General features: G+C 40.4%; 1 protein-coding gene across 6 annotated transcripts in view; it reads right to left on the bottom strand.

The window, feature by feature from the left end:
* Positions 1–15,871, bottom strand: part of LYN (LYN proto-oncogene, Src family tyrosine kinase) — a 49,574-nt gene that overhangs the window by 2,336 nt on the left and 31,367 nt on the right. For all 6 annotated transcript variants that reach the window (XM_064706112.1, XM_064706110.1, XM_064706115.1 and 3 more), the window contains exons 9-12: positions 14,643–14,825; positions 13,103–13,179; positions 5,896–6,049; positions 4,498–4,629 (exon numbers count right to left, since the gene is read on the bottom strand). In XM_064706112.1, coding sequence (XP_064562182.1) covers positions 4,498–4,629; positions 5,896–6,049; positions 13,103–13,179; positions 14,643–14,825 — 546 coding nt within the window. The remainder of the gene's footprint in view (positions 1–4,497; positions 4,630–5,895; positions 6,050–13,102; positions 13,180–14,642; positions 14,826–15,871) is intronic.

The raw sequence follows: 15,871 nt of genomic DNA, 5'->3' as shown, positions 1-15,871 counted from the left end.
CCAGGAGTGCATCCTGCATCTCACATGCCAGCTAATGTCACATGAGAGTCCTGCCCTAGACTCCATCCTTCTCCCCCTTTTTTAAATTTCCTGTCACCCCTCCTCCCTTTTATCAAACCCTTGAGAAACTGGTTCTCAGAACAATTTCAACACCTACTTTCAGGAGGTCAGCTACACTAGGGCCAGCTTTTGCTATTTTAGGCTCACCACTTCCTACCCAGAAACCTGCCTTTGGGCTTGTCCCTTCCTCTGCAAATCTGATCTAACCATGCCACTGGTTGCATTGCCTTCTCTGGCACAGACTCTCTCCTGTATCAGTGATGCTGTTTGTTCTGATGGCTGGGCATGCAGGGAGCACCTGTGCTTCAGCCTAGAGATTCATGCTTGCCAGAGAAGGCTTTCCCTTTTGGGAAGGGTATCCCAGCCCTCTCAGCCACCCCTCAGGCTACATGCTCCATGTGGTGCAGTTCTGCCTTAGACTACAGCTTCTCCAGGTTTTTTTTTTTCTCAGGCCATTCAGCCTCTGGTCAGCTCCATGCAGGACAGTCTCCTGCACACCCCAGCTTCCCAGAGGTGCAGGGAGGGCAGCTCTGCTTGGCTGACAGGAGGGAGGAGGGGTCCTGCTCTGAGCAGGGTCAAGAGTGGAGATGCAGATGTGGCGCTCCCCTGAACCCTGGGTGCAGCTCTGCTGCTGCAGACCCTGCAGAGCTTTACATGTATTATCTGTTTACATGTATTATCTGTTTACATGTATTATCTGACTGCTGTGGCTGTGGGTTGAGCCACTGGGCAGGTAAGGACACACTTGAACTGCAACCAAATGACAACTTTATCCAGTATACTTGGATTATTCAAGATGACCATAGCTCATTGAGCTGACTTCAGCTCAAGCTCGTTGGGTTTAAGCTTTACCAAAAATAGCCACAGCCGTGTAATCTGAGTCTGGATCAAAGTGCTTACTTTGGGCACATCTTTTGTATTTTCAGTTCCTCTTTGGAAGGAGAAGGGAAGCTTTCCTGAACTAACACTGCCCATATGCAGAAAAGAAGTATTTCAAAGTAGAGGGAAGGGCATGTTGTCACAGAATAAGTAATTACTGCTATATAGAGACAAATTAAATACAGGAAGAAATTCAATAAAGTATTTTATAGAGAACAGTGATTGGACTGCCTGAACCTCATGAAATGGGATTTTTAATAATATATGCAGTAAAAAAGTTATTCCTACCCTACACAATCTTAGATAACCGTGCTGCTATATGAAGACTGCTGCTACTGGGCTTTTGAGCAGAAGGGAGATGATTTTTGGGGTTTAAGTACTTCATAGGATTGTGCTTAGATCTGCTGTCTGCAGGACAGATTGTTACCTTGTGAATGCTAAGGACAAGCCCGTGTTTTAGCTACCCTGCAGGAAAAAGATCTGTTTAATATCCATTTGAGTTCAGAAGCAAAAAATGAAAACATTTTATAGTAAATATGTCATGTACATACTTCCATGTGTTTGGGGCTTTATTTAAAACAAAAAGGGTTATCCACAGTCCAAACAGTATTCTCAAATAGCTACTTGTTTAACTTCACCTTTTTAAAATTGTTTCAATTTTTTTCTTTTAGTAGCTAAAGAATCACCTGTCTTACCATATCTACATCCTAATCAGTGACAGAAATATATCCCACATACATATTTATCACACACCCTCTTGAAAGCTAAAGTTTTGGTACATGTCTGTTAATTTATGCTGTGGTACCTGTTAGGTTTCACAAAGACATATTTCTTTATGTTAGGGCCTGGGAAGTGATGTGAACAGAGTGGTATGGAGGAGGAATCCCACTGTACAGAAAGGGTCATAGCTTGTGAAGAGTCCCAGGCATAACTGGAATGCAATTATGGATGCTGCCAGTATTGACATACTATGTGATCACCTAGAAATCAGGTTTGAACTACCAATTCAACTTTTGTGCCCAGAGAATCAGATCCTTGTTTTAGATTTCAGAGGTAGTTCCTGAAACTCTAGTTCCACTAATGGCTTTGAGTTTCTCAGGAGGAGAAACAGCTGTTGGAATTCAAGAACAAAGATCACAAAAGCTCCCAATTTCTTGGCTAGAAATGCTTCCTACCAAGTTGAGTACAGGTATTAGCTACTTGCCAATTTCAACTCCAACTGTTTCATATGCAGCTCTATTATTATAATATTATTTTCAATTATTAACCAGCTCTAGCAACACTCTGGTTGCTAGAGCTGGTTAATAATTGAAAATAATATTTTGAAGCATTCCCACAAGAAGTGAAAAATCAATTTACTGTTTCTGTCCAGTTGTTACTGGTCACAATCCATCACCAGGTTACTATTGCCGTGCTGGGGTAATTTTCCCAGATCTGTCATATCTCCTTGTGTAAAGTAGATTGGTCACCCACATATATTGCTGTGATTTTGGTGCTCAGAATCAATTTTTAGTCTAACAGGCTATTTCAATTTATACTTCTATTTAAAATAGATGTATATCTCTCATCCATTTCAATGCAAGCAATACTTGCAAATATTAAAACAAAATACTTGCAACATTAAAATCTTCTAATATGCAGTCAAGAGCCTTCCATATGTAACTGCCGGTTGATAAATGAATCCACAGCGCAGGGAGTATTTATGGTGCTCATAAAAATGCTTCCACATTTAAAAAAATATTGTCCAGACTTCCCCTAGAAGAGAGATTTTCCCACAGCAGTGCAGCAGTGCCGTGTCTGCTGTACAGATTGACTTTATTCTCAGAATAGAACCATGACATGGCTTATGAAGGTAAAGAGAGAGCACATTCAGCTGCAGAATTAAGTATTGGATTGGGTTTTGTATTTTTTTAGTGCTGGTTTCCAGGTGACCTTGTAGGTTTGCTCAGAGAAGGACCATTTTCTAAGCAGAAATTCTTCAGAAATAATCTTGTGAGCCCAGCTCCCTGCAGGAGCTCTGTACACACAGGCAAGTGCTAACAGGGAAAAAAAGGCATCTTGACTGTGGGAAGAGCCATGCATTACTTGGCTGCACACATCTCCCTTCTGATCCTTCCCATCTCCCTTCCTTGATTCTTCATCCATCCTCCTTAAACAGTGCTTCCATGGCAGTGTTTAAGGAGAGCTTTGGGAGGACCTGCTGTGCTGTCCAGTATTTCACAGCTCTCACTACAAAGTGACTCAAGCAGCCCTATCACCTCTCAAAGTTTAAAGGGGCTAGTCTTGAGCTTCAGTGTTTTCCTGGCCTAGAACTGTGCCATGAGAATGTCTGGTTTGGCTCTAGCTCTGTATGGAAAGTCCCTGTGCTCTTCCATAGCTGTGTAAAGTTGGCTGCCATCACTCCCTTCCCACTGCCTGAGTCTTGTGGGATTTCCCATCTCCCTGTGTCCAGAGGTGTTCAGCCTATTGTCACTGCAGGGATTTGGGTCTGCCTCTTGACCATCTCTGGCAGTTCAGGATGCAGAATTCCAGCTGCTCATGAAGTGGTGAAAATGTTTTCACTGTTTAAACAGCAAGAGCTGCTGCACTGGAAGCACTGGGAGAGTTTTGCTTGGATGAAATATCTGGTCTCCCTTTCCTGCCAGGATCCCAAGATTCCTCTCTGAAGTTACGCTGCCCATGAGATGGGCAGTGCAGGTGAATATGGCTGTACTTTCCCCATTTGCCCACCGGAGAAGGGAATTTAGGGCAATTTCCCATAACCTCAGTAAGCTCAAATGAATGCAGTCTGTTGCCCAGAATTAATCATCTATGCCTGACATGTAACAATTTTATCTGCATAAAAGACCCCTTCATACAAGGTGTCTCTGTGTGCTGGAAACATGAATATTTAATTTTACATTATATATATTTAACATATATATATATATATATATATATATAAACAATGAAAAATGAGACATGAAGCACATGACCATGTCACAGCTACCCAAAGCAGCTCAATTTGATGTGCACACCTCTGTGGCCTTGTACCTGACTGTAAGGAACAACAAACATTAAACATTCCTAGTGATACATCAGCACTGCTTTGGGGTCTGCTTTCATATTTGTTTAGACTAGGCTAGCACTGACTAAATTACTACAGCCTATTTGCTTATGAAAACACACTTTCTTAGTATCTTCACATATTATGTTATTAAAGACCCCAGCAGCTTACAGAGCACTGTTAGAGCTTGCAGCACTGAATCCTTACCATGGGACTGTCCTTCTGTCCACAAAACAGGGATGTCAGAAACACAGGATCTGCATTTGCTGCAGTTGTAACACCTTTAGAACATATAAAAATGACTATATACCCATGGTCCCATTACTCTGTTTGCTAAAATTCACCCTGGAGAAGCATGTACCTTACACGTACAGTAAGTTTTCAAAGCAGTATGATTACATGTAAGACATTTTTCCAGTCATCAGTGTCACTACTGCCAGCTCTCTCCCTGAGTATTTTCTTTGCCTTTTAGCACCAAAGTATAAATACAGACTAAAACCACAGGTCCATACCTGGATAAGGAATCTTTCCATATGTAACAATTTCATACAGGAGAATCCCAAACGACCACACATCAGATTTAATAGTGAAAGATCCATAGTTAATTGCCTCTGGTGCTGTCCATTTAATAGGGAATTTTGCACCTGAAAAAAAAAGCAGTCTCAAATAGTCACTTTAATCCATTTCACATCCAGCCATAGATGCAAAAGCAGTAGCAAGACATAACTTAAAAAGTCATTACTTAAATTACTGTCTTTCATATCTAACTAGCAGATCCCAGAAATTGTCATATAAAAACAAACTCTTGACAGTCAAATAAAAACATTCAGGCAGCCTTTGTTGGGAATACTATATTAATTCATTTGACAACAGGGAGTAATACAAGCAGAGTCTCTCTAAGCCCTTTTTAGCCTGCTCTAACATCATACCAGGTGAGCTAGGAAACTTTTCTGATAGCAGAAAACACATCAAAGAAACTTGACATAAAAATTTATAACCTGAGAAGTTAATTTAATCAATATACAAAGCTAAAACCCACAGATATGGGTCTGTACCTCTGAAAACTGCTTAACCAGACTCTTCCTGCTGATCTATTGAATTACTATAACTCAGTGCCTGCTGAAGAGCTCATCTTCCTTTAATCTCAGCTGTAGTGTGTTGCTCTCTTTCTTCATATTTTAGTTCTTCCCCTCTTGCCTACGTTACCAGAGTATCCATCAAAACTGTGAAAACCTGAGGCTGTGTCTTTAAAAGGAGAAGGGCAAAGCCAGCCAACAAACTACTCTGAAAAGCTACCCTTAAGCATGGAAGCAAAAATAAAAACTTTTCACTACAACCAACACTGACCAGTCCTGACCCTGTTATCTCCCATCCCTGTGCTGAACAGGGACATGACTCAGCCTTCCAGGGTCCCTGCAATGCTGCCGATCATGCAAATTAATGCTGCAGCTCCTCCAACAGCTTCCAAAGTTCTGCTAAAGCTTTTCTTGTTACCAGCAACTACACCTGCTTGGGTTTCTTCCTTTGAAAGGAGGTCCACAAGGCATTTAAGGATTTTAAGAGAATTTAAGATCACAGTTTCTTGGCCTTTAATTCTGTGAGATGGAAGCTGAGACTATGCAATTATTTTGTTCAATTTAGGAAAAAATGGTGTGCAGTTAAATACTGTAGATTGTCCTTGTCTTTCAAATTTATTTAAAATAAACTCATCAAAAAGCTTGGGCAGCACAGAAAGGTTATTTGTTTCCTTTACTCATTTTAGAAGTTGGCTTCTAAAGTTGGCTTTTTCGAATGCAGCCCCTAGGAAGCTTTTAGTGCACTTCCTATCCTTGGTGACCATATTTCTGCTAGATACAGCCTCACTGCCTCCCAGAGGCAGAAGTTTTAAAGGCAAAAATAAAAATACATACCTTCCCTTGCTGTGTATTCATTGTCTTCGATCACTCTTGCTAATCCAAAATCAGCAATTTTACACATCAATAGGTCTGAAACCAGAACATTTGCTGCTCTCAAATCTCGATGGATATAATTTTTCCTTTCTATGTATGCCATCCCTTCTGCAATCTGTAAGCAAAAGAAGAATTATTTTGATATTTCAATACCATAGAGCTCCATTGGCAGGTCTGATCCTTCTTTCTTCAAAGGTATCAGCAAAGCCACATCCATCTATTCGTTATTGGTGTCTTTGGAGAATTTTTTAGATGGAAGCCAGGAAAGGGGGGATTGCCATGGAAAACCTATGCACAGATCCAGCCCTGCAAAACTCTGCTTATGGTAGCAGTTCTGAAAGAATTATTTGGGTGAATAACAGCTGGCAGGATTAGAGACGTATGGAAGACATTTCCTGAAACAGAATATGGAACAAAATGTTCCTAAGGTTTCTATTAAAATATCTTCTTTCCTAGTCTATTTTCTGGATACTAAGAAAATAAAAGGAATTAATGACTTAGGATACAGGTGCTCTGATGAAGCAGGTAGTGATAAAGCGACAGTGCAGACAAAGTTAAAAAATTCCAACAATTTTCTATCTACCCAGTATAAGCCTGGAAAATTAGGAAGCAATTACTAAGATGGGGAAACACCTTCATTTTCTTCTGCAACACGTACCTGTTCATACATGAGGAATTTTTGGCAACAGCCAGCTGTCAGATAGTATCATAAGTAAATATAATCTGCATTTCAGCAGCCCAAATTGATTTCCAAACCAAATTAATAACCTTGAAAATATGCAGAGGGGATGATTTTTTTCCAGACTACTTTTTTTTTCTTTTTTCAGGAAAAAACAAAAAAAGAGAAGAAATTGAGATAATAGAGATAATAGTTTCTAAACTCAGAGTAATAAAACTGATGTGTAGACTGTATCCTGTCTACAGGATACAGTTTAAGCAGAGTTTAAGCGGAGTTAAGAAAAAAACCAAAACCCTGTCTTTGGGAGGCATCAGTTTTTATCTTTCTTGTGAGACTGGTAATGGGGACACCTGTGACACCAGTGCCACAGGTGTCTGGGATGCCCGTGGGGAGGGACAGACCCCCAGACCCCTCTTGGCCATGTGATTTGGGAGCCCCCATGCCCTCAGATCTGCAGTGGAGCAGGGAGGGTCCTTCAGCAGTGCCAGTCCCTGGCACTTTCCCCACAGGCTCTGTGCTGTGCCCTGAGGAGCAGACCATGCAGGGATCCCTCCCCAGCAGCAGAGGTGCTCCTTCCAGCTGAGCAGCAAAGCAGGCACAGCAGCTGCCCAAATTGAAGAGGACATGAACATCACTTCTGCTTCTTCGTTTTTCAAAAGTCCCTGAGGGGTGCTGCCAAGGCACTCGCTGCCACCACTTACAACACAAACCTCACAGTCTTTGTTCCCCTTTTTTGGTTTAAGCAATGGAAAAATAGAGCCGCTTGCCCTCCCACTTCCTCCACTGCAAACCTCTTGTTACAGTCAGATACATCCTTCAGAGAAGTGTGACACTGCCCTTGTACAGTGCAGGGGGGCTCTCACACCAAACCAAGAAGAAACTCTGATGAAGAGAATGAGCAACACCTGCATTTCACATTTTCTCGAAGCAAGTCAAACATTTACTAATGAAGGAAGCAGCTGCTGGTGAATAATTGCCACAGAGAATCCTATTAGGGGCTTACAGACACCACAGAAGAGCAGTATTTAATTTAGAGTCTGCTCTGCCTCTCTCTGCTCCCCATGCCATTACATGGGTTTGGGAAGGAAGCAGAGATGAAGAGGAAGGTTTTGCTCTAAGATCAATGCTGAGTTTGGACTGGCCAGCATGGCAGATAGACCCAAAATGCAGACAGGTCTGGTAATATCACCAAAATACATCAAACTCCACAAAGGAATCAGCTTCCCTCCTTCCTCCCTGCACAGAGACAACATTTGGGTGAACTGCTGGAAAGGGAATGAAGAATCACTTCACAAAAGAAACATTTGCGATCGTGATATTTAGTTTCCAAGTCCAACAAAGAAAAGCCATTGGAAAGATGATTTTTATTTCCTCTTATTTGTGCTAGATTCACTGAAAAATGCAGAAAATTCCAAAGTAGGAAAAAATTAACAGCAAGGAATTTTGAATCAGTGCAGGAGGGGAAACACAGCGACCAAACAACTGAATTCACGCATCTGGTTATGTTAAACCTTTGCTTATAGGAAAAGAAGAAATAAAAAAATTGAGATTTTTTGATTGAGATGGGTGCCAGAGCCCACATGATAACTCCTAATGATTATTGTTGGGTTTTCATTGCCAAATGAAATGTTAATGCTAGAGAAATTCATATGAACAAAAGAAAATTAAAGCCTTTTCCCCTCTCTTTTAATGATCATTGGTACCTGTCAAGACTGCTCAGCTACATGTAGCATCTATTTGGGAGCAGAATGGGAAAGCTAATTTGGGCTTCAGGAACATCTTTTGTGGCTTTTAGAAGAGAATTCTTCCTGCACTGCTCAAGTGTTACTGCAAAGAAGAAGTAGTTCCCAGTCACCTTTAATGAAGTACTGACACACACTTTTAGAAATACCCAAATTAAATCCTTTCAAAAAAAACTCCAAACAAATCTCTACATATTAGGAACTATGCACCCAGGGTAAGAATGAAAGAAAAGTCCTCCAGGGGACGGTGGAGGTGTTTTTGATCTGGACAGAGCTGTCTTTGGCCTGGGATCAACCTTTCAATATCTGTACCTTTCAATAATGTCCACATGCATAATAAAATAAAATATACTTCTTGATCACAGAATTTAAAATAAAATATACTTCTTGATCACAGAGTTTTCAAAAAGACACAGTTCATCTTCCTGTGACCCATTGTCTATGAAGAGGGTGTAGACACTTTGTAGCTGGCCAGTGAAAACTGCTGCAAAAGACACATATCTTCAAATGATACATCAGTGTAATAACAATTTTCAGTTTGCAGTAGTGCTTATCCTAAAGGTGAAGTCAGGAAAAGCTGCAAAATCATATTCCTCCTGTCCCAGTCAAGCAGCTATGTAGTTAAAGCAGATTCACAGAGAAAAAAATTATTATTAAAGTAATGTATATAATTATGCACTGGAACATTAGAGTGTATCATTAAAATTCAAAGAAGCATGAAAAGGAATACACAGTGGAAATATTACAATGCCAAATAAGACTTAAAATTAATTGTAATCTAGGGATGACTTTCTATTATGATTTTAAAAATGAGGGTACAGAGGAATTAAAACACTGCATCCAAAATCTCTATTAATTTTATTCTAAGTTTACTATGATTTCAATGACACTGTAGCCTTGGAAGACAGAAAGAAGTTGCCAGTCAAGCTGTAGATCATAGAAGAATTAATGAAACTATCAGCACTGCATGAGAAAGAAGGAATGACTGTTTTTAGGACAAAGCTTTGACCCTTTCAAAAGTTATGAGTTTGTTTAGTAAAAACAGGCAGAGTTTTCCTAAGCACAGCCCTTACACATGTGCATCCTACACAGAAGGTAATGGATTTGCATAAGAAGCAGGAAGAGTTTACACATACAAAAGGTTTGCTGAATTTGTGTCATACGTTTTCAGCAGATCTAATCAAGCAGGAACAACTATGAATTCAGGAAATGTGAAACAAAGAATTGGAGGCTCTTCTGGTAAATTGCCTCTGAGGCAAGACAGAAACCAGGCAGTAAAACCCTGAGTCTTCCAGTTGCTTTAGGAACTGAAGGAGCCAGGCTGGTGCTGACTCCTACAGAAAATGCCACAGCTCTACTCTGTACTAAGGTAGATAGAATGTGCTTGAAGATATGCTTGCAAAACTCAGTTTCCCTCAAAACATTTTAATTTCAGAGACCTCTAACATTCATCTCCAATGGATAAACTTGTCTTTGCCAGGGCATAGCTAACATTAAATTCCTCCAGCCCTTTCATGTGCACTGATTAAAACACGAGAGATACCTTCAGCTCTGTCAGAGAGCAGGCTGCTTTAGAAATTGAGCTGGATCACCTTCCCAGCAGGCATTTGCTTGCCATCTTTTCTACAAACCTGATTTCATAAATCATGACCATTAGTACAGAAAGTAAACCACCAAAGTCCAGACCCCACAGCTGTAAGTTTGGGTAGGCACTGATGTGAGTGTGACCCAGCAACAGCTATCTCTCCAAAAATCCCCATCAGCAGGTGTGTGTGCCTGTCCAGACAGCTAAGCCAGTACAGCAGAGCAGCAGTGTAATGTAATTTCTTGCTTGAAAAATGCTTACTTTCAAAAAGTTGTTTATTTCACCCAGAGGAGCAGTCCTCCTTTTGCAAAGTCAGTTTCACCTCTTGCAAACACATCTTTTTTTCAGGACTCTTCAAGGCAAAGGCATAATGAGCATAATAAACGACAGCCTGGCAATGCAAACAACAACCCACAGTGCTCTTGACTTGGAAAATCAGCTTCAGCTGGGGTTTCCTGTACAACTGCCTTCTTTACCCAGCTAATGGTCACAGAGACCACATCCTCCTCTCCCTTTCTCCCATTCCCAGTCCCTCCTGTGTTTGTAAAATCACAGATGGATGAAGGCAAAAAAAGCTAATGCTCAGCTATTATTTCTTGCATTTTCAATGTTCCTGAGAATCTTGGATTGAGCAAAGTGCTTTGCCAGAATGGTATGATCAGAGAGTAATGAAGAGCTCAAGTGTGTGTCCACCAAGGGAAAAAAAAAAGCCTGATCTTATCTAAGAAGAAGAATTCTCACCTCTTCACCACAAGCTTCCTTCTATTTTAATTTTAAACTCTCCTGAAACATACCTCTCCAAATTTCTTTCCCCTTTGCTCTGCAGAGAGGTTAACATCACTTCTGTAAGAATAAGTTAGTGTTCCATTGGTGCAAACCAGAGTCACGCCAAAAAACTCCACACCTCTTGTGTTCTCCTTTACACACAGCCTACATTCAGGAAAAGTGTGATCCACAAGTTACCTTAGCAGAGGTCTGAAAAGATTTTTGTCCATCTTTTGCCCCAAAGATCTATCAATTAATTCAGACTGCCAGAGGTAGAGAAGCCCGGTGGAACATCTGTGTTGGTCAGAGGGAAATCTCTGGTCTGGAACCACACACATGCAGCCTGCAAGTCTATTCCTCACACTCCTGTTATCACACAGTGGCATTAAGGGCTCTTTACAAACATGCTCAAAAACCCTACAAATTCTTTCCGTAAGAAAAATCCCAGTATCTCTGTTCCAAAGTTTTGTTTGGGCCTCAGCCAGAAATCCTCAGAGAGGCATTCCTGAACATCCCTTTAGGATGATTGCAAGCCAGTCTCAGGAATTTCTCTTGATGGTTCACATCCTATATGGCAAGAGGGACTTCTCACACCACCTGTGCAGCACAAGGTCCTGGCCTCTGGGGCCCAGGGCAGGAGGTGGCTGAGAGGGGCTGCTGTCAGATCAGGGTGACAAGTGATGTCCATTTGAGGTGACCTTCAAAGCTCTGAGAATGGCAATCTCTGACCCTTGTTATCTTGAAGTGATTTACCCAAGCTGTACACAGAGTTGCTCCTTAGCTCATTACCCTATTCAAGCCTTAAATTCCTGAAAACACAGCATTAATTTAAAATGAACACAACGTCCCTAAAAGGTGTTCACTCCAACTAAAAGGTCTGCTGTGAAACCACATGCGCTTTTCTCTCCCCATCTCAGGTCTCCTTTCACATCAGCACTCACATTCTTTTCTCTCTTGAATTCTACACATTATCTTCAAAGCTACCTCTTTTCTGCCCACTGTCACTCATGTCTTCAGACCATGACCTGGGATCCAGCAGATTTTCCGCATCTACAAAGCTTTTATCCCACTAAAAATAAATTCTCAAGGACAAATTTCCCAAAGATTCCAGAAAATTTAAAGAGCCTATAGCCACACTAAACCAATAACTATAGGAAAAATAGCTTTTCCATTGAGTCTATGTGAAATAAAAACCTATATTTGATCTATTGAACATCTACATAACAATATGTGATATATAATATACTATAGAATACAATAGTTTCTGTTGGAAAGGACCTTCAGTGATCATCTAGTCCAACTGCTTTACCACTTCAGGCCACTTTAACCAGAAATTAAAGCATATATCAAGGACATTGACCAAATGACTTTTAAAATATGACAGGTTTGGGGCATTGATCACCTCTCTAGGAAGTCTGTTCCTAGGTTTGACAACTTTTTTGGTCATGAAATACTTCCTAATATCTAATCCTATAATTATTTGTATAGCAATAATTACATTAAAAATTCATATAATATTCTTATTGTGAATTTTTGGTGTAAATTCCTAATGCTTTATTATACCTACTATTTTTGTCCCATTTTTTCTCATGAGTTACAACAAGTTAACATAATAGGGTACAACAATCTGTAAACTCTAATGCATATTAAAAAAACCCAAAAAAAGGTTGGTTAACAATAACCTACCAGAAATGCCATCATTACCTACTACTAACATGAAGTACAACCTGCAAATGCAGAATTACTACTCTGTTTCAGTTACATGCCTCCCTGAATACCCAATTCTGATAACTGTCCAAGACAAAACACTAGGCTCTGGGAGCTTTGATTGAGGCTTTGACACACAAATCACTCCAGAGTCTCTCTTCAGTTTCATCTAAGACATAGATAACTTGTATATTTTGAAACAATCATCCTGATTCATAAATCATACACTAGTACCTGAAACACCATTTCACAATAATTTACCTAAGAATTTGAAACCAAGAAGGGTACACTGAGGTTAAGAGGAGTTTGATCAGTTAACCTAACTTAAGAATTAAAAAAATGACACATTTATTAACTCTGAAAGGATCTGCTAAGCAAAAACTCACAACTTGTCTTTACACTTTCAATTTGTAGCTGCTCAAATTGAAAGCAGCCTTTTCACAAAGGAAGGCATCTGGGTACTGCTGCCATCTGAACAGGTCACCAGCGGTATTTAAGAGTTAAGCCTAACCACATATTCCCTTTGAAAATTCTTCCATCTGCCTCCTCCTTTCAATTAACTCAAAATTTACCTGTAAATTGCATTTTTGTAATGTAAACATCCTTAGGATAAAATGGCCTAGTATGAGTTTCAGACTCTAAGAGAAGGAACCTCAAAATATAATTTTGAGCACATTTTCTAAGTTTTACCTGAGCAGAGAAGTCTATTAGCTTTGGAAGCAACAATTTACTTCCTTCATCACTCTTCAGAAAATCCAGCAAACTTCCTGTTAAAACAGAAAGATTAGATCAGTGCATCTTATTACAAAAAAAACCTGTCACATTGGTTCCCCAATTTTCTGGGTAACAAAACTGATGCAGTGAAGTATTTTGACGTATTTTCATGTTGACTACAGCAAGACAGTCTCTTTGCATGATTTAACAACAGGAACCCCCAAATCAGCATGTCAGACATTCAAGTTTTGCTGTAGAAAACTCCCATGAGATCACACCTCAGTTCAATGGGACTGAGTTTGATAAGCATCCTACTCTTTCCTACCATCAGGAAAGCTGTCTAGGAGAATCACATATATCAATCCTTTCCAAATCATACAGACTAAGTGCCATAACACTTGTTCATTAAGTTACCAGCAAAATTGCTTGAAAACAGAACAAAACAAGAAAAACTACTATCCAAGATAATCTGAGAAGGAAACTGCATATTTTGTAATGCTCTATAGAGTCCTTTCCTAGTAGTGCAGCCACCCTTGCAGGACCATTCCTCGCTCACCTTTATCAATTCAAGTCCCACATAAGGCAATTCCTAAGGTTTGTTTTAACTGCCTTGCTATCATACCAGAAACAAAAGTTAAGTAGGGAGTCCAAAGGAAGCAGAGCTATTCTGGGGGTTATCCTCTAATTCAGAAACAATAGAAAATGCTGCATTTAAGAAAACTGTAAAAATGGTTTATCTCACAAATGCAGTAATGAGTCATAAAATTAAAGCTTCAGCCCATCTTAAGGATGATAGGTGCTCCTCCCTTTAATATTTGAACATTCAAAAATAACTCTATCATTCCTTTCTTTACAAAGAAAGGGAACTAGTTTAGGAGAAGCAGAAGAGTTCACTAAACTATTGCTTGCAGATTGTCGTGGTTTAACCCCAGCCATCAACCAGAACCCAGGCAGCCACTCACCCACCTCCCACCAGTGGGACCAGAGAGGAATCACAAGGGTAAAAGGTAGAGAACTCATGGGCTGAGGTAAATACAGATTAATAGGAAGATGAAAAGCAAAAGCTGTGCACACCAGCAAAGCAAAACAAGGAATTGATTCACTGCTTCCCATGGGCAGGCAGGTGTTCAGCCATCTCCAGGAGAGCGGGACTCCATCACATGTAATGGTTACTCAGGAAAACAAACACTGTCCCTCTTTCCTCCTTCTTCTCCCAGCTTTCTATACTGAACATGATCCCACATGGTCTGGAATATCCCTTTGGTCAGCTGGGGTCACCTGTCCTGGCTGTGCCTCCTCCCACCCTCCCGAGCACCCCCAGCTCCCTCACCAGTGTGGCAGCACCAAAAGCAGGAAAGGCCTTGGCTCTGTGCAAGCCCTGCTCAGTGATAAAAAACCATTGTGTTATCAACTCTCTGTTCAGCACAAATCCAAAACACAGCCCCATTCACCCACTGGGAAGAAAATGAACTCTAGCTCAGCCCAAATCAGCATGCAGATGCAATGTTTTTCTCACCTTTTGCCATGAACTCTGTTATAATATAAATAGGCTCTTCTTTGGTCACCACAGCATAAAGCCTAACGAGCTTATCATGCTGAAGTGTTTTCATGAGGTTGGCTTCCTCCAGGAAGGCTTGCACAGACATTGTTCCAGGTTTCAGAGTCTTCACAGCCACTTTGGTACTGTTAAGATAGTAACCTACAAGGAGGGAACAATCAGTGCACTGAAGTCACTCTGCAGCCCACAGTGTCCCGACCAGCAGGAATTTGTAAAGCAGGTGAGGTTGGATTCCAGGAATAGCTGAGAGCCTGAAAACAAGTGCCAGATGTAGCACAAATATTTATGCTAGAATTCCTTTTTATTTTGCAACTTATACAGCACTGCAGAGAAAAATGACCCATTCCCTATCTTTAGAAATCAGTTATCTGAAAAAAAAAATAAAGCAAGCAAATGATCTTACTTCATACCAAGCTTCCATTCACAAGTAGCCTCTGAAATACTTGGTCAAGGCACATTTCAATGAATGTCCACTTAAATTGCCTCAGAACAATAGAGTCCAAGGACTGGCTGGAAATTTCTGAAGTATCTTAAATCCCATGATTACACTTATTTCATGCATGCCAGTCTCATGCTTACAATCCTTCCTGTAACCCTTGGTGCTCAAAATGGAGCATTACGGGAAAGCGCAGCTGAATGGTTCTCGTGACCAACACGGACACGCTGCCAGGACTGCAATCCTGCAGTGCTCAGCACGAGATTCAAAATGTGATAACTTCTTATCACACAGCCCATGCCAGGAGTGGAGGAGACTGTGGCTGTGGCTCATTTCTCTGTTTTGCAAACCTTCTAACGTAACATTCTAATTATATAAAGAGCAACTAGCAGTAAAGAGAAAAGCAGTGAATTATTTTCAGATTTAATGTTCGCCAAACAATAAATAAATGTCAAAGTAGCATTAAAAATATAGCGGCGAGCACTGATCCTAAAGTTTATCTTTGCCCTAAAGTTCATCTTGTGAAGTCATATCATTTGAAAATTGAAGAAATAGAAGAGAGAGAAAGAGAGATATAAATGCAACTTTTATCCCTCCCCATAACCATTGCAACATGGTAGAAATATTTCTCAGAAGAGGTGAAACCTTCATGACTCAACAAAATAGCTCATTTCCGTATTCAGCAACAATCCAGATCATTGCCATGATGGATACACTTCTAAACTGGAATCCACCATTTCCTTATGCTATT

This window comes from Zonotrichia leucophrys, chromosome 2 (genome assembly GCF_028769735.1).
Source record: "Zonotrichia leucophrys gambelii isolate GWCS_2022_RI chromosome 2, RI_Zleu_2.0, whole genome shotgun sequence".
Lineage (NCBI taxonomy): Eukaryota > Metazoa > Chordata > Aves > Passeriformes > Passerellidae > Zonotrichia > Zonotrichia leucophrys.
This window is presented reverse-complemented; position numbering and strand designations above follow the sequence as displayed.